Source organism: Lontra canadensis, unplaced genomic scaffold (assembly GCF_010015895.1).
Source record: "Lontra canadensis isolate GAN:19392208 unplaced genomic scaffold, GSC_riverotter_1.0 scaffold79, whole genome shotgun sequence".
In the NCBI taxonomy this organism is placed as follows: domain Eukaryota; kingdom Metazoa; phylum Chordata; class Mammalia; order Carnivora; family Mustelidae; genus Lontra; species Lontra canadensis.
This window is the reverse complement of record NW_022631073.1, coordinates 7233972-7250343: the sequence shown is the minus strand read 5'-3', so window position 1 is coordinate 7250343 and position 16372 is coordinate 7233972. Positions and strand designations below refer to the sequence as shown.

General features: G+C 63.2%; 1 protein-coding gene across 1 annotated transcript in view; it reads left to right on the top strand.

Annotated features, from left to right (window-relative positions):
- The window catches only part of LHPP (phospholysine phosphohistidine inorganic pyrophosphate phosphatase), a 121124-nt gene extending 106063 nt beyond the window's left edge, over positions 1–15061 (top strand). The window contains exon 7 of the mRNA XM_032882125.1: positions 14291–15061. Coding sequence (XP_032738016.1) covers positions 14291–14387 — 97 coding nt within the window. The 3' untranslated portion in view covers positions 14388–15061. The remainder of the gene's footprint in view (positions 1–14290) is intronic.
- Positions 15062–16372: the final 1311 nt, after the last annotated feature.

Genomic DNA, 16372 nt, shown 5'->3' with positions numbered 1-16372 from the left:
GTCTGTATGAGGCCTCTTTAGAATTAACTCTTCAGGAAAGATGTCCAGGAATGGGGTTAAAGAACAGAATTCCTTTTAGAGATCCGCACGTCTACAGCAGACGAGCCCAGCAGAAGCCCTGTCGGCTTAGCATCCGTGGGGAGGAGGGCGGCGAAGGAGAGCGCGTCCGCGCCCAGGCGCAGTGTGTGCGGATGGAGGGAAGAGCTCCAGGGCCGTGGCAGGAGCCCGTGCAGGATAGGGAGCTGTCCCAGAGGCCGGGGCACTGCCAGTGAGCCCCACCCAGCAGGGGACAGTCCTCGTGAGTCAGCGTGTCAGTTTGAAACGAACGAGCAGCCCCTCTGGAGTGTTCCTTGATGCCCCCTTGGGATGTTCTGGTCCTTTTCCTGCTCCCTGGCTTCCTGTCTGTGAGGGCTGTCAGCACCGCTGCCTTGGGCCCCTCTCCCGCCGAGTGCTCGCCCTAAGTACCCCCAGTCAGCCCGACCGCTGCTGTCCCAGAGCCCGCCGCTCCCGTGTGCCTCGTGCACACTGTCCACCGTCATGTTCAGTCCTCACAGCGGGGGAGGTCACCTGCTCGGGCGGGATGTGGGCCCTGGCACCCAAGTCCAGAGCCCGTGTGCAGGCCTGCAGCCAGGCCCTGCCACTGGGGCCCCCCGCCGACCTTCGTGAGGACCGGGAGGCTATCGTTCCCTCCTTCTGCACGTGACGAGCTCACACTCCGAGCTCGGTGGCTGGTGGGAGCCAGGCCCACAGCGCCCTGCTCCCCGCCTGGCACGGCGTGTCTTTTCCCAGCTCCGGACAGGAGCTGGCCTGGGGAGCGGCGGTGAGGGAGCGGGCTGCAGTTTCTGCCTCCACCCCGCTGTCGTGCTGGCGGCTCCTGACTGTGGTTAGTCGGGGACAGGCAGTGAACACAGGACCACATGACGGAGCGCGTTCCGGTGCTCGGTGCCCAGCACCGCAGTGTTTCATCTCCACTCGCATCGAACCCAGTCGGCTGCCTCTTTGTGATGGAGCCGGTCCTCTCCGTGTGACGCGCTCGGGGTGGCCGTTGGAGGGATTTCTTGAGCACGCTGGGGTCCGGGCAGTGGAGGTGGGTCCACTCAGCGCATTCCCTCCATGCAGGCCCTGGGCCAGGCTGGGTGAGAGAGGGCACACAGCAGGCTGCCAGGGAGAGGAGTGACTGGCACCCCCCCCGCCCCCAGCCGGGGACCTCTTCAGAGACCTGTTCTGTGCAGGACTGGAACTGAACAATAATATCCCAGCATGGGTCTCCTCAAACACAGGCTTCGAAACTCTGCTTGGTTCCCGGGACCTCTGCTGGCTTGTCAGCTGCCCCACGCCTGCCGCCCCCATCCCACCTGTCCCAGGTCAGCGTCCACCTGTCCGCTGTCGGCCCCTGAGATCAGCCGCCCATCCACAAATGGGGGAGAGGGGGAGAGGGCCAGGAGGCTCAGCTAGTCTTGCGAGCGGAGACTCCAAAGTCCAGAGAGCAGAAGGGACTTCCCCGAATAAGGGACAGCTGGGGGGTAACTCGGGAGCAAGTGGGAGCTAGTTTCAAAAAACCTGGACTGAACAATCCAGTTCAGGGACCCGCCAGGTGCTGAGAAGTCAGGGGAGCAGGCTAGGCCAGCCCGGGGCCCCAAGCCTTCCTCCCGCCCTTAGAGCTGCGTAACAGGAGTCTGTTCATTTGGAAGGGTGACCTCTGAGTATCTGGGGACGGGAGAAGACCTTCCTGGTCTGTGCTGCAAAGAAGGGCGTCCCTCCTGAACCATCGCCTGCCCCCATCTAACCTACAGGGCTTCCCTCTGCTCTGGCTGCCGGGGAGCTCAAAGCTGCAGTTTCTGGCTCCAGGTCGCAGGCCTGTGGTTCACTTATTTCCCCCTTTCTTCATTGCAGTTTCTGAACCATCTCTCCAACTTCATCTGATGTCCTAGGAGAAACCTTTCTGAGCTGAGACACTTAAAGAAAAGCCGGCTCTGTTTCATCCACGTTCTGTGTAGCAGGAGCCTGTCGTGGGAGTCGTTGTACGACTGGCCCACCGTAGATTTCCTCATTCTGCTGCTGATGGACCGACACTGGCTGGTTCCCAGTTTGGGGTCATTGTGCGCAGAGCTGGTGGGACCTCCCTGTCTCCGTCCCTCGGGTAACAGAGTCTCATGGCCCTGTGGCAGGTGCCCAGGATGGGCTCGCCGGGTCACGTGGTATTCACGGGTTTCCAGTTAGGACATATCTGCCAAGCGGGTTTTTTCCAGAGGCTGCGCTGCGGGCCCCTCCCGCCAGCCAGAGGGGGAGAGTTCCTGTTGCTCACGTCCTGCCCCCCTCGGCATCCTTCCCTCCGGCCATTTGGGGGGGGTGTGTGGCGTGGACTGCTCGAACTGGCTCGTGACGCTGAGCCCCGCTCCGCGTGCGCCGTGGCCAGTGTAGACCCGGCTTATGAAGTGCCGATTTTAACCCTGTGTGAGAGGAACACGTGCGGAGTACGTGGAGGCTGGTGGGCCGGAGGTCCCACACGTGTCCCTGGAAGACCATTGGGTTCATGGAACCGCATCTCTGAGGTCAGGTGGGCTTCCCCGCACGTTGGACCCTAATCAGCACCAGCGAGGGGCACCCTGACTTAGGAGACTCCGCTCCCAGGCAACAGACCAGGACAGGGTTTGGGGGCAAGCCTTGCTCGCCACTTGGGCACTGGGCAACTTCCAGACCGTCCTGAGCATCTGTCTTCGTGTATCCGGGGGCATATCGGTGCCAACCCCCAGACCATTTTGAGGAAGTGCCCGCAGGGCCCCCCCCCGCCCCCACAGCAAGCCTCCGCTGATAGCGAGGTGCCCGGCCCGGCCACCTGGGTCTGTACGTGGTGGTGGAAATGACGCCAGGCCTTCAGTGAGCGGGATTCTGTGACCCCTTCTGCCCCCAGGATGGGGAGGCACCACCGCCCTGTGCCCTCCTGCTCTCCTGGGCCACCTCACGAGAACCAAGAGCTCGGGTGTGCAAGCCCAGGCTCGCCGGGCTAGCAGGGGATCTCCCTGACCTCCTGCGGTCCGGCCTCCGGAAGAGAGAGGGAGTGCGGCGGCTTTCTGGGGGAGGCTGGGAGGAGCGCCCTGCCCGGTGCTCCCGAGGGCCCGGGCGGGAGCGCACATAGGCCTCTCGGGGGATTCGACCGTTGGAGAGCATATTGCAAGGGGCTGGGCTGGCTGGTTCTAAACTAAACACACCCCAGGTGTTCAACATGTTTTTATCAAAATATTCTGAACAGCTGTCGGGAGTTCCTCTACGGGAAGCCAGATGCCCCGCCCGGCGGGCCCGTCCCCCTGCGGGAGCGAGCCTTCTAGGTGGGGCCCTGCCTGCTGCTCGCTAGCGCAGCCCGCCTGGCTCCCCCGGAGCTCTAGACCGTGCGGCAGAAGCTTCCAGCCACGCCGGGGAGGCAGACAGGCTCAGGCACTGGGCCGCTGACCCCGGGCAGGCCACTCACTCTCTCCGAGCCTCCATTTTGCCCGACCTAAGAAGGGGGCAGTAGCACCTAGACCTTGGGCCACTAAAGTGTGCAAGGCCCCTCGCCAGGTCCGCGGAGGGAGAGGGCTCCCCGTGGCCATCACTGTTATGAATAGTGCATCCCGTTGGCTTGGAGAAGTGGCCCCCAAGGGCTGGGCCAGCAACTCTGCGGTGGCTGCCCCCGCCCCCCCGCCCCGCCAAAGGAGTCCAGAGGGTCCCCTTGCCACCTGTCCCCAGGACATGCAAGGGGACATCGGCCACCACCAGTCATGCTCAACCCCTGCCAAGCAGGAACATCGCACTCGTCCCGGCAGCCTGGTTGGGCTCTGTCACGAGGCCCCTGAGATATTTGGCCCTAAAAGGACCTACCGCCTTCTCCAAAGATGGCACCTGCTCTCCAGATGTGGGGACCAAGGTGAGCTTCCCAGGAACAGCTGTGGACCCTGCCCACCCCTCACCCCGGGCAGAGGGGGCCCTCGAGGGCTCTTATCCACCCGGATCGCACATCGCATCGGCCACACCCTGTGCCAGCTGCATGTCTCACATGCTCTACTGCAGCCCCCGGGGGGGGGTCCCCTTAGCCCCCCTACCCTGCAGACGAGGGCCTCTGAGTGCTGAGGTGTTTGTCCAGGGTCACCTGGGGGTCAGGGCCAGCCCAGTGCCAACCTGTGGGCCGGGACTGGGAGGGCCACACACACTCTGGCTGGCAGCCCCAGCCCTCCCGCCCCACCCCTGCCGAGTCCCCGCCTGAGTGGGCAGCCTGAGTCCATGCGGTCGTCATTTGGGGCCTCTAGGGTCCGGTCTCCCATGTTCTCTGGGAGCAAAATATGGGAAGACAAGAGAAACCGGCTTTGCTGTTCAGATGACCTGGGGGAGGCGTGGGGTTGTGGGATGGTTTACTGCTCGTGCCCGGCGGGGGTGCCCCGGGGGTGCCCTGCTGCTCTGTGACAGAGCTCCCGCCCGCGGGTACTCTAACCACGACAGTGCCAGGCCTCCGTTCTGGAACGTCCCAACTGGATTCCTTGGGCCTGTGTCCCAGAGGCCTTACAGGTGTCCCTTCAGGGGGCAGGATGGGTCCTGGAGACCAAGGGGAGGGGAGGGTCCCTTGAGCTGGGCCTTGCAGGGAACCAGGCATGTGAGGGTGTTCTAGGCAGTGGCATGGGCAGTTTGGGGGAACCATGGAGTTACAGAGGAGAGGAGAAGTGGGAGTGGTTGGCAGGCGCCAGGGCCATCTCCCGAGCCATGTTAGGGAGGGTGCATCCGTCTCAGTGGTGGCGGGGGGAGGGGAGAGCCCCTTGGACCCATCCCTCTGCTTCTGTGCTGACCTTGGCTTCCGTGTGCCCCTGCTGCCAGCACCTGCACCTGTGGCTCAGCCCGGGACACTGTCCTCGGGCGCAGGACCCTGTTTCTCGGGGCTGAGTTAGCCTGCCCCGTACAGGGGCAATGGGGTGGCATTTTCGTACTTCTGACTGTCTGGGTTGGGGGTGAGTGGTTTCCCAGAAGAAAATTCTCTGTGGCCCAGCACTGCCACCCAGATGCCTGGGGGGTGAGCCGGGGACTTCCTCTAGGGAGGGCCAGGAAGGGGAGACCAGGCCAGGGCTCCCCGGGCCCCAGGGCCTAGACACCTGCCTTTCTGCCCTTCATCCCTCAGTTCCAAGATGGACCGGCTCTCATGCCTAGACCTCTAGGACGGCTCAGACCTGGAAGGAGCTAGATGCCTCGGTCATGACACACAGCCCCTGGATGGTCAAAAGGGAGGAGGCCCCCTGCTTGTCTGCTCAGTCGGCTGCCTGTTCCTTTCTCTGGCAGGACCAAGGCCTTATCCCAGGAGTATGAGACCACCATGGGATTGCCCCTGACCTCAGGGAGTCCACAGTCTGGAGGGGCACCTGACAGGTACCCAGGCACTTGCAGTAGAGGGATGGGTGCTCCAGTGGGGTCAACACAGGGGCCGTGGAGCACAGAGAAGGCCCCTGAGGTGAGGGCTAGGGAGGAGGCTTCAGGGAAGGCTTCCTGGAGGAGGTTACTTTTTCCTTGGGAAATGAGTCCCAGATAGCCAATGCTCTGGGGTAGGGCGGCAAATTCAGATACCCATGGAGGCAGGCAGGAAATGCAGTGGAGTGAACAAGGCCTGGTCTGAGAGCCGGGGGACCCTGGAGAGTGGGGAGCATGATAGGCTCCAAGCTGCTTACCCCATTCAGGGGCTGCATCAGCTCGTTTCTGCCTGTGGAATGCCAGGGTGTTGTTACTGGTTCCTCCCGATGTTCGAAAGAAGCCAGACTTCCAGCTTCTGTTTCTGACAAACACTCTGGGCCCAGCCTGACATGTCCGAAGGCCACCGGCGTGTGACTCTGGCCTCGCTGTGGTTGGGAACCGAGTAAAGGCTGGTGTGGGGGCTCCAGCCACACCCAGGGGTTCTGGGGACCTCTCTGTGTGAGGGCACCTCTCACCCCCACCCCCATGCCTGCTGGTGACGGGCGGTGACAGCCGCCCGGGAAACAGCTGGTGCTGAGGGTGGGTTCTGCTCGGCAAGGCGCCACCAGCCTAAACAGACCGTAAAGAGGCCCAGTTCCTCCATGTGGACAAGTAGCCCTGAGGCGGGGTTCCGGGGTCCACAGTGACCTCCCCTCCCTCAGCTGGGCTCGGGCCCCCACTGGTGACCGCCCCCACCCCCCCTCCCCCCCGCCGGTGACCACAAGGTGCGGAGGAGGTGTTCCAGCGCCTTCTCGGCTCTGCTGGGCGTGCTCAGCCGTGGGGGAGGCCGCGCACAGCGTGAGTTACGCCTTTTCTTTCACTTCCTCGTCCTCTGTCCCCTTGTGCTGTCCCCCCTGCGGTTGCTGGAGCTGGTGGATGCCTCCCAGCGCCCACCGCTGACCAGGAGCTGACCTAGACGCCTCTCAGTCTGGCCGGAGGTCGACTGGTACATCAGTAACCCCCAGAGGCAGGATATGTCCTGCGTGGTAAGGGAAGAATCTCGAAAATGAGCCCAGGTTTTCCAGAAAGCCAGACACATGAGGTGGGAGGCCCAGCTCTGCCTTTCCTGCTTGTGGCGCTGGGTGCTGGTCTTCGCCTCATATATCCGCATTGTCATCTCTAGAACGCCGAGTCATAGTGCCCACATCCTTGTGCAGGGGACATGGGAGACTGTCCTCAAAGTCACCTACAACAGAGGCGGGGCTGGTGCACGTTTGTGCCGTCATCCTTGGGGAGTGACATCTGCAGTTCACCCATCCCCCCAGCCGGGTGAGCTTTGCTTGCACTCTGGGGCCTGCCTACTGGCCTGTGGGAGCTCTGGTCTGTGGCAAGTGCCTTACCCTGCCTCAGTTTACCACCAGGGCTCAGAGCCCCTGAGAGTGGCCCAGCAGGTGCCTCCTTCAGTGTGGAGAGACTCTTGGCCCTTCCCAGCTGCAGGTTGGGTCACGCAGCCTGGAGTTCTGGGCCCTGGGCTGCCCCCGACCCGAACAAGAGGGGTGTTGAGTTAGCCCAGCCCGCCCTCGACCCAGCTCGCTTCCGTATCGGGACGAAGTCGGACTCCCGGGAGACCACAGGGCCTGACCTGGTGTGACCTCCCTCCTCTCTGGGGGGCACCCCCAGTCCACCACAGTCCACAGTGCCTATGCAGGAAGGGTATGTCTCCCAGTGGGTGGGCATGGGACCCAGCCCTACCTTGACAAGCAGAGGTGGGGGTGCGGGAGACGGCCAACCTGCGGTCCCCTGCCCCCTCCGCCATTGGTGTCAGGCCCCTGGCTCCACTGTCAGTTCCCTGCGGGGCCTGGTCCCAGGGCACCAGGCAGTGGGTGGGAGGAAGGCAGCGTGAAGGGGCTCAGACCTGCATGTCGCCCCCCGGGCACACGTCTGTGCTCATCACGGGGGGGCACCGCGAAGGAGGGTTATCTGTTGCCCCTCCCCCAGCCCTCCCCATTACGGGCGAGCAGACGAGGGGAGGCCCAGGTGCCCACCGGGGATGGGAGCCGTGGGGTGCGGCCACCTCCCCCCACAGAGGTCCCAGCCAGCAGAGTGGTGTCCCCATTTCCTTTCCTGGCCTGGTTGCCGTGGGCCTCAGAAGGGCCCGGGGCAAGTCCTCTCTCAGGCCTGGGTTTTTCTCTCAGTGCGTTTCGCCCACGTGATTTTCAAGGAAGTTAGGAAACCCCTGTCCGTGTGAGCTGGTTGGACAGGGCAGGGCCCGGGGGCTTCAGGCCGTCTTGTCCCAGGACAAGCTGGGTGAGGGCAGAGACCTAAGGCTGCAGCCCCTGACTGTCGCGACCCTGGCTCTTGTGTCCATGGTGACCTCCTTGTCAGCAAGGACCAGGTCAGAGCCCCTCGTGAAGTCGGGCTCAGCCGGATGAAGGCACCGGCTGGGGAAGGGGAAAGGGGCTTCTGAAGTTTTCTCTCTTAGCGCAAGTCTCAGGCTTTTCCCAGAGGGGTCCTAAGTCCCATCCACCCCACCTCTGGAGCCCAGGTCCCGGGATGGCCCGGGGGACCCAGGGGTAGAAGCAGCCATCTGAGATCCGTGGCTGACTTTCCTCCGGGTCACCGTACTGCCAGGTCACTGACCCTGTGGCACCTGCCAGCAGCCAGCCCAGGTCAGGGGGACGCTGTGGCCCCCCAGGTTCCCAGCCAGCTGCTGTTTTGCCAGGCGCCATCCTGGGCCAGCAGGTGGGCGGTGGGAAGCATTTGCAGGAGGCCAAGCTCTGGTCCCAGGTCTTGGACTCCTGGGGCTCAGATGGAAAGATTGCCCTTGGCCCAGGCTTGTCACCTCTGGCCCCGTGAGCCGACACCCTCTGTCCTTTCCTCTGACTTTGTCAGCACAACCTGCTTGGCGTCACTCTTGGAGGCCAGTGCCCAGTTCCCTGAATTCACTTGGCTGGCCTGCCCCGAGCGCCTGGCTCTTCCAGAACAATCGGGGACAAGGACATATGGCCCTCCTCATGTGGGCAGTGGCCTCCAGGCTGGGGAGCCTCTGTCATGCCCCCGGGCCGACCAGGGTGGGGAGGCGGGCCTGCCACGGTGGCGCTGACCCTCCAGAGCTCCCCGAGGGGAGGCTGCCCACGTCCCCACGGTCACTGGAGCCAGGGAGGAGGTGCTGGCCCCTCGGGCGGCCCCGGGGAAGCGGGCGGGCATGGAGGTGGGGGGTCTGGCCGCCACTTCTCCTCAGCTGGTACAAAGACCGTCACTGTGAGGCCGTGCTGGCCGGCGCACAGATCGGCCTTGTTCTCTGCCTCTGTCTTCCCTTCTTCCTCTGCTCACAAGGCACGTGGGGGAGGACTAGCTAACGACAGGCGGCGCCCTGCCCGGGTGGGGGCCTTTGTCCATTCACTCGATGGCGGATACTTCCTGGGTGCCTGCTCTGGGCTCGGCCTGCGGGGGCGGCCAGCACCGGCAGGAATCCGGGCTCCTCCCTCTGGGCAGCGCAGGTCAGCAGAGCACCTGCCAGAATGGCTTGGGGGGTTGCGGGGGGTGGGTGGGAGGACGTGCCACGTGCTCAGAAAAGAGCAGTGGGCCCCGTGGGGTCGAGCTGGAGGTGGGAACGAGTGAGTGAGGTCTTGAAGGGTGAATAGGAGTTTGCAGTCGGAGGTTTGCCGCGCGCCCCTGGACGTGGTGCATACAGAGGTGTGGGAGGGCGGGGAAGGCCTGAACAGCCTTCGGGGTTGGAGATCCTGTGGGGCTGGACTGTCTCCTCTGCCCACGAGCCAGTGGCATGGGGCAGTGGGGTCACCACCAGCGTTGACCCACGCAGAGGTGGGAGCAGATGGGTATCTGGGGATGCTGCTCTGACCCGCCCACCGGATCTGGGCCCAGCCAGAGACACCCGAACGCCACCCCAGGAGCCCAGGAGAGCAGACAGGAATGCGTTGGCCCTCTGCAGGGCAGCCCCCGGCGCGTCTGCCTTCACCTCCATCTTCGGGCCAGGATCAGAGGCCTCGTGCTCCTGCCTAGTTAGGGGGACATCCACAGGGACCCGTGTTTTCACGCCAACCTCTGGAGGGTGGTGAGGGCGATGGGGGGGGTGTCCGGACTTCATGTCCCTTTTTCTGGAAGCTTCCCTGGCCCCACAGCTCCCTCTAAATGCCCTTAGAGCTCTCTCCGTGAGCCAGGAGGGCAGAGGGCAGGATGAGAGGGTGGGCGCAGGTGGTTCTGTTTTAACCATGCTCCGTTCTCAGAGCAGCCTTGAGAGTCAGCCGTGTCCCACCGTACAGATGAGCAAGCTGAGGGTCAGTGAGGTAAAGAGACACTCATGCTGGGCAGGCCAGTGGACCCTGGGGAGGGGCAGTGCTGCAACCCCGCAGAGACCCCATGGGGTACAGGGAAAGGGGGCCTCCCAAAGTCACAGAGGAACAAGTGGGTGACCAGGACACATGTGGCCTAGAGCAGGGCACCAAGGCTGCCCACTCTGGCCCGGAAGACTCTGGTGTGTGTCTGCCTTCCCAACCCTGCCCCAACTTTGTGCAGCTCGCTGTTTCTCTGCCCCTGTCTGCCCATCTCTCTGGCCTCTTTCCCTCCATCCCTCTCTGTCGCCCTCTCCCGTGTTGCTGTCCACCCCCCCACACACACACCTCTGTTTTGCTCTTTCCTCCCTCTCTCTCTCCCTGTCTCTGACTCAGTTTCTTCTCCCTCCTCTCTCTTGCTTTGTGTGTGTGCATCTGTCTGGGTCCCTCTGTCCGTCTCTCCAACAGTCCCATCCTGCCGTCCCTGCCTGGCTGTGCTCTTGCCCCTTCTGTCCCTCCACGTCCTGCTCAAGGCCCAGGGGGTCTCTCGGTCCCTTTCTCCATCGCGCTCTCTGCTCTGTTCCCACTGCCACGGGCACATCCTTGCTGGGTCTCATGATTTGGCCTCCGTGGTGCGGTGTCTCTGAGGCCCTGCAGGGCTTGGGTCACCAGCCAGCGTGGACCAGGGCACTGCCCGCTGGTCTGCCGTTGGACTGAGAGTGGCTGCTTAGGGTGTTCGGGGCCTCGGGCTGGGCCCCGGACCATCCCCTCCTGGTACCCCGGCTCCCAAGCCACAGCTCACGGCAGCATCCCATAATTAAGACATAAAAATCCGTGATTTCCTCTGTGTGTTGGCAAACACTGGCCGGCTGCTAATGCAATCCTTTCTTTTAATGGATTCTTGAATTTAAATGATATGTAATTAAACATAATTAGCTGGGTCCTCCATTCGCTAGGTGCCGCGCGCCGAGTGAGGCTGGCGAGCAGCTCGGTGCAGAGCGGCCTCCTTCACGGGCAGATCTCTTGCTCCCTCCCGGGGCTGAGCTCACGGCACTGAACGGTGCCTGGCCCAGGGGCCCGGGGCAGGGGTCTGAGGAGGGGAGCCCCGGGTCAGCCACCCAGGGACTCGGACGATGAGCCTGGTGGGGTTTGCTGGGAGAAGTTTGGTTCCTTTGAGCCATCACGCTGACCTCACTGTTTGGGGTAAAAGCTGGGAATGCCGTGGGAGCTGGGGGTAGGCCCCGGAGCAGGGGCTGGGGGGGGCTCCACACCTGCACAGGCGCGACCCGAAGCCCGCCTGGCTGTCCCCCCGGCTCAACAGCCCCCTCCTAGGCGAAGGGCAGGGGCGCCCCCACCTCGCTGGCGAGTGGGGCTTTGGAGCAACCCCCGGGCCCCAGGGATAGCTGGGGGAGCCCCAAAGGGCACCTGCAAGATGGCGCAAGACTCAAGCCCCCGTGCACAGGCCGAGCGAGAGGGGAGACCAGGGGGCCGGCAGTAGGGGAGCAGTGACGCCTGGGCAGGTGCCTGGCCTCCCACCAGCCCCTCCCTGCGGGCGCCTGGAGCTGTGTTCTCAGGTACGGGGACTGCCGGGACTCCGGGCCATCGGGTTGTCCCCCGGGGTCCTGGTCCCAGCCTGCCCACCCTATGACTCCAGTGCCCATGGTTCCACACACAGGCCCCCTCTTTGACTTCCCTGGACCCCATATACTGAGGTGTGTCCCCCCACCAGCCTGTGTGCCCAAGGCAGGGCCCAAGGCCAGGCCGCCACTCCCTCTCCCTGCCAGCCCAGCCCCGCACACAGCGCGCTCCCCTGCTCCCCTGCGGCATCCAGGTGCTCAGTGATTGAGGGAAAGGTACCGGCCCCCGCCCCTGCTCCTCGCCAGAGCCTGCGCGTGCGTCCTCTTACTACCTTTGGTGAGAGTCAGGGACACCTAGGCGGCAGGTCACGTGGTGAGTAGAGAGCTACGCTCAGCACCAAGGCACAGGTGGAGACACCGAGGCCGACAGTTCGCCTGGATTGGGTTTGCTGCCCGTTCCGGTACTCGGTCTCCGGCTCTCTTAGAGGGCCCCTCCCACCCACGTGCGCGGCCCCCTTGCTGAGCCCTGCGGTCAGAGCTGTCCTGAGGAGAATCCCCCCCTCCGGGGCGGGGCCGAGTGATGGGGGCGGGGCCGAGTGATGGGGGCGGGGCGGCCCGTACGGGGGAGGAGCAGCCGCACACTCCCGAGCCCGGCGCGGCGCCCAGCAGAGGCTCTGCCCACCAGGAGGGCCCGAGTGGGGAGCGCAGGCTTTCCAGGGAGGAAGGACGTCCTGCGGGAAGGGCTGTCTGCGGAAGCCCTGGGCAGTCGGCAGGCATGAGCGCCGTCCCGGGTGGACGAAAACGCAGAGGCCGGTGGGTGGCAGGGGGCCCGAACCAGAGGTCTGCAAGGCTGTGTGGTAGAGGCGCGGGCGTAGCTGGCCGAGGCTTTGTGAGCCGAACGTTGCATATTCTTTTTACAGCAGCTTGAGGGTTGTACAAAGCAGGCTGCAGGCAGAATTTGGCCTGGGGGCCACAGAGACTGGCCAAGGTGACAGGACATAGATACCTTGTGCTTGTCAATCATGTGTGACTTCATCACGTGCCCTATGTGTAGATGCATAGAGAGCACCTAAAAACAAACAGCGTGATGCGTTTTCCCCTGTGTGCCCCACCCCTGTAACTGCCACCCAGGTGAAGATCTAGAACGTTGCCAGCACCCCCGATCCTGTTCCCCCGAGAAGTAACCGTCTTCTGGCCCCTGCACCACAGGGACTGGTTGTGCCCGCTCCTGAACTTGGCGTAAATGGGTCCTCCAGCTGGGGTTCCTTGAGCCTGGCTCCTGCGGCCTGTCGTAAGGTTGGCGGGACCCCCATGCAGCAGCGCAGACGGTCATTTCCTGAGAGTAGGACCATCGCCGTGTTCTACCGCGTGCGCTCGCCACCATGTTTCTCCAGCCCCTGCTGACGGACACTTGTGCAGTTTCCCCCTTTGTGCTCTTACCATAAAGCTGCGTGGAATGTTCTAGTACACGTGTTTTGGTGAACAAATCGACGCATTTTTGTCATGTGTGTATCTGGGAGTGAAATGGATGGGTCCGAAGTAGGTGCTGGCACACAGTTTGGTGAACTAAAAGGCCACGCCACATACAACCTTTCGACAGCGACAGGTATGTATTTCAGCGCTGCTGGGGATGATGGATCTTAAGTTCCCGCCATCGCCAGCTGTGTCTGTGATGGCAAGAGTGAAATGATCCCGTAGAACCCTGCACGGACGTGAGAGTTGTTCTTGCTCAAGTTGCAGACCCAGTGGTGGCGGTGAGGGTCCCCATGCACTCAGCACCTGTGTTGTCTCCAGGGCTCCTGGTTTGGGGCCTCAGTCGTCAGGGTTGTGTGCACTGCCCTCTCCACTCCCAGGGCTGCCCCTGGGGCCCCAGCCGCCCCTGGGGAGGTGGCCTCCAGGCCACCAGGCTGACTCTTTTAAAAGGTGGTTCCCTTGCCCTGAAAGGACAGCCACTGTAGGGTAAAGAGCTTTGTGAAAAACAAACCCTTCAAAAGGGACAACTTGGCTTTTAGGATGTTATCAGAGCCAGTGTCAACCACTTCCTTCCAAACCAGGGTGGGGGCTTCCGAGGTGGTGGCCTGGCTGCTGGGAAGCCATGATTTCCTGCTTTCCCAGGGAGCTGGGGTCAGACCATGGGGTGATCTGAGTAGCAGGTCCTCAGTGGTGTGAGGTTGCACGGGGGTACCTCCGCCCCACGAACTCCAGCTCATGAGCAGTGCGGGAGGGTCTTCAGGTCACCAGGACCTGAGTCTTAGCTCACAGCGCCAGGCTGCACGCAGCCCAAGGGACGAGGTCCCAGCCCTTCCCCCAAGTGTTAGAGACTTTTGGGATGTCCCTAGGAGCCCACCCCCGGTTGCTCCTGTGGCCAGGGCTCCAGCCCTCTTACAGTTCCCCACCCACATGCCCACTGGGACCCCTGCTCTACCTCAGGACTCAGTCCACAGTCTCTCCTCCAGGAGCCCCCACATTGGTGTCCCTGGGGTGCCACCTGGGCCCACAGGCATTTGCATCAATGGCGTGGTCTCACTTCTCTTGTGCCTATCCTCCAGGCAGATTTCAGGACATATCTGGGGCTTTGCACAGTTCTAGCCCCCCAAATCCCACCCAGCCAGAGAGCTGCTTTGCCAGGAGCACCGCCCCCCTGTGGTGTGGGAGTGACCTCAGAGGACAGGGACTGTTTGGCATGTGTACCCCTGGGGTTTGGACGGGGAGGCACTCAGAGCAGGGTCAAGCTCACGGCCCTGCTGTTAGGAGTAGGCCATTTCTGCTGGTGGTGGGGATGGAGCAGGGCCATTGGCCACTCTGAGCAGGCTTCAGATGGAAGGGGTTTGGAGAGGTGACCCGGTGGAGAAAACAGGAGGGGGGTGTGTGCACCCTGATGGGTGGTGGCTGAGACAGGAAGTGGGAGGAGGGGGACATCCGGTAACCAGGTGCGGAAGGACCCGGAGGCCTCTTGAGGGCCCGTGCTAGACGTGGGGAGAAAGAGGCTCCGGAGGGGTCACCTGCGGTCCTGCTCTCCAGGCCCAGTGATGAGCGGCATCCGGACGTGAAGGCTGATGGATACGTGGACAACCTGGCAGAGGCCGTGGACCTGCTTCTGCAGCACGCGGACAACTGACGAGCCTCGTAGGGCGGGCCCCCTGGCGCCACCCCTCCCCTGGGCCCAGGCCCCAGGGTGCAGGCCAGGCTTGCTTCCCCCAACCTCCCATGGAGCTGTTCCTCCGGAGATGGCCTGCTGCCCCCCAACCCCCCACCCGGTGAAGTCAGACAGTGGGACAGACCCGTCTGGGCATCTCCAAACAAGGAGAACCCTTGTCTCTGGGAACGCTCTCTAGCCGCACCCAGTCCTATGAGTGTCCCAGCTGACTGGCCTGAGGGACCTTGACTCCCTGGCCCTCTGTCATACGTTCTGTGCATTTGACAGAGGGGCCTGGAGAAGGCGGGGGCTTCCTGCACTTTCCATGCAGCCTGGGGCTGAAGCAGCCTCCCTGGGATGGCCCAGCATCCCCCGCTGGCCTCCTTGCCCCTACCCAGAGTCCGAGTGGCCCCTTGGCACCCCTTCCCCCTCCTACCCCAAAAGGCACCTTGGAGCCCAAGGCTGGGGCAGCTCCGCGGGAACCCTGAAGACTGCCGTCCTACAATCAAGAACTGTAACCTCGTGGGTCAAGGCTGTGGGCCCAGAGGGTGGTCCAGGGCCCTAACTCGGTAGACGTGAATGTGTCTTGCCCAGCGTCTGCCGGGGCAGCTACTGGTTAAATAAATAAACTGTCCTGATTCAACTCGGTCTCTGACTCAGTTTGACACGCGGGGGGCCCGAGGCGGGGTGGGGGGTGCCCGGCCCTGGCCTGGTGCTGCCGCATGCTTCAGCCTGAGCAGCAGAGGCCCAGGGCCCCAGACACCCGCGCCGCCCCATCACCTCCAGGAGGACGGAGGCCCAGAAGGGACAGCAGGCGGCCCCACGGGGGACAAGCAGAGCAGGGCGCGTGTTGGCCAGCTCTCACGGGCCGTCCTGCGGAGGGTGGTGGTGAGCCACAGGCTTCCAGAATTCACTCAGAGCCGGGTTTCAGGTTTCAGAATCAGTCAGCTGAACAGAGCACTTGCTGGCGTTTCTCCTCAAATCAATCCAGAAGTCCCTGATGAGTCTTGGGCAACGACCACACGTGAAAGAAGTCGTGGGTCCGTAACAGGGTTTCCACTCTGTGGAGGCAGGAGATGAAAGGCTGGACCCCGAGCTCTGAGTCGCCCTGGCACGGGAGCCGAAGGCCCGCGGGGGCTGTGCTGTCCCCAGGCCGGCTGGCCACCCTTAAATCAGGATTAAGAGGAACCAGTGGCCAAGTCTTTTCATCAAGAAGGGAGGCCACCGGCGGGGCTGGTGTCCGTGGTGGCGAGGGAGGAGGGGCGTGGGGCCTATTAGCTGGGAAGTATGCAAATCGCCTGCTCCTGGACGAGTCCGCTAATTACAGCTTGTTGGGGGACCGGCGGGCCCGCGGTAGGCGAAGCGCACCAGGGCTTGGAGGGCAGCGTCAAGGAGACGGGCTTGCCACGTTCCGGCCAGTTTGTCTTGCAGGTCCTTGGTTTTCTTCTTTCACGGGGTGCCCTCGCCTGCTGTCCTGGCTGGGGCTTGTGGCCAGGGCAGTGTCCCCTCTGGAGGCAGGATCTGCTGTTCTCGGTCCATGGGCCGGCTGCTGCCCAGGAGGGGGACGGGGAGGGTGTCCGAGGGACAGCTCGGGGTGGGGGGGGGGCAGACGTCTGCTGTGTCTGGCCGGAAAATGTGCCACCCCAGCTTCAGTGAAGGGGACATCCACACTCTCCCCATTTTACAGAGAACGAACTGGCGGTGTGGACAGAGGACCAGCCCATGGGCTGGCAAGGGCAGAGCGGAGACTCAGACCTGAGTCTGACCCCAGAGTCTGACCCCAAGTCCTGTCCTTTCTAGTTCCTCCTACAGTCCTTCCGTGGGGGTGGCCAGGTGGCTGTGACTTTCTTGGTAAGCCTGCACACTGGTATCCTCCAGTGTGGGGGAGAACATTTCTGGAGACGAAATGTTCTTCAGGACCAAGGTCCACTCAGCCCTAGCACGGGGGTCACCATCCACAAGCCTCA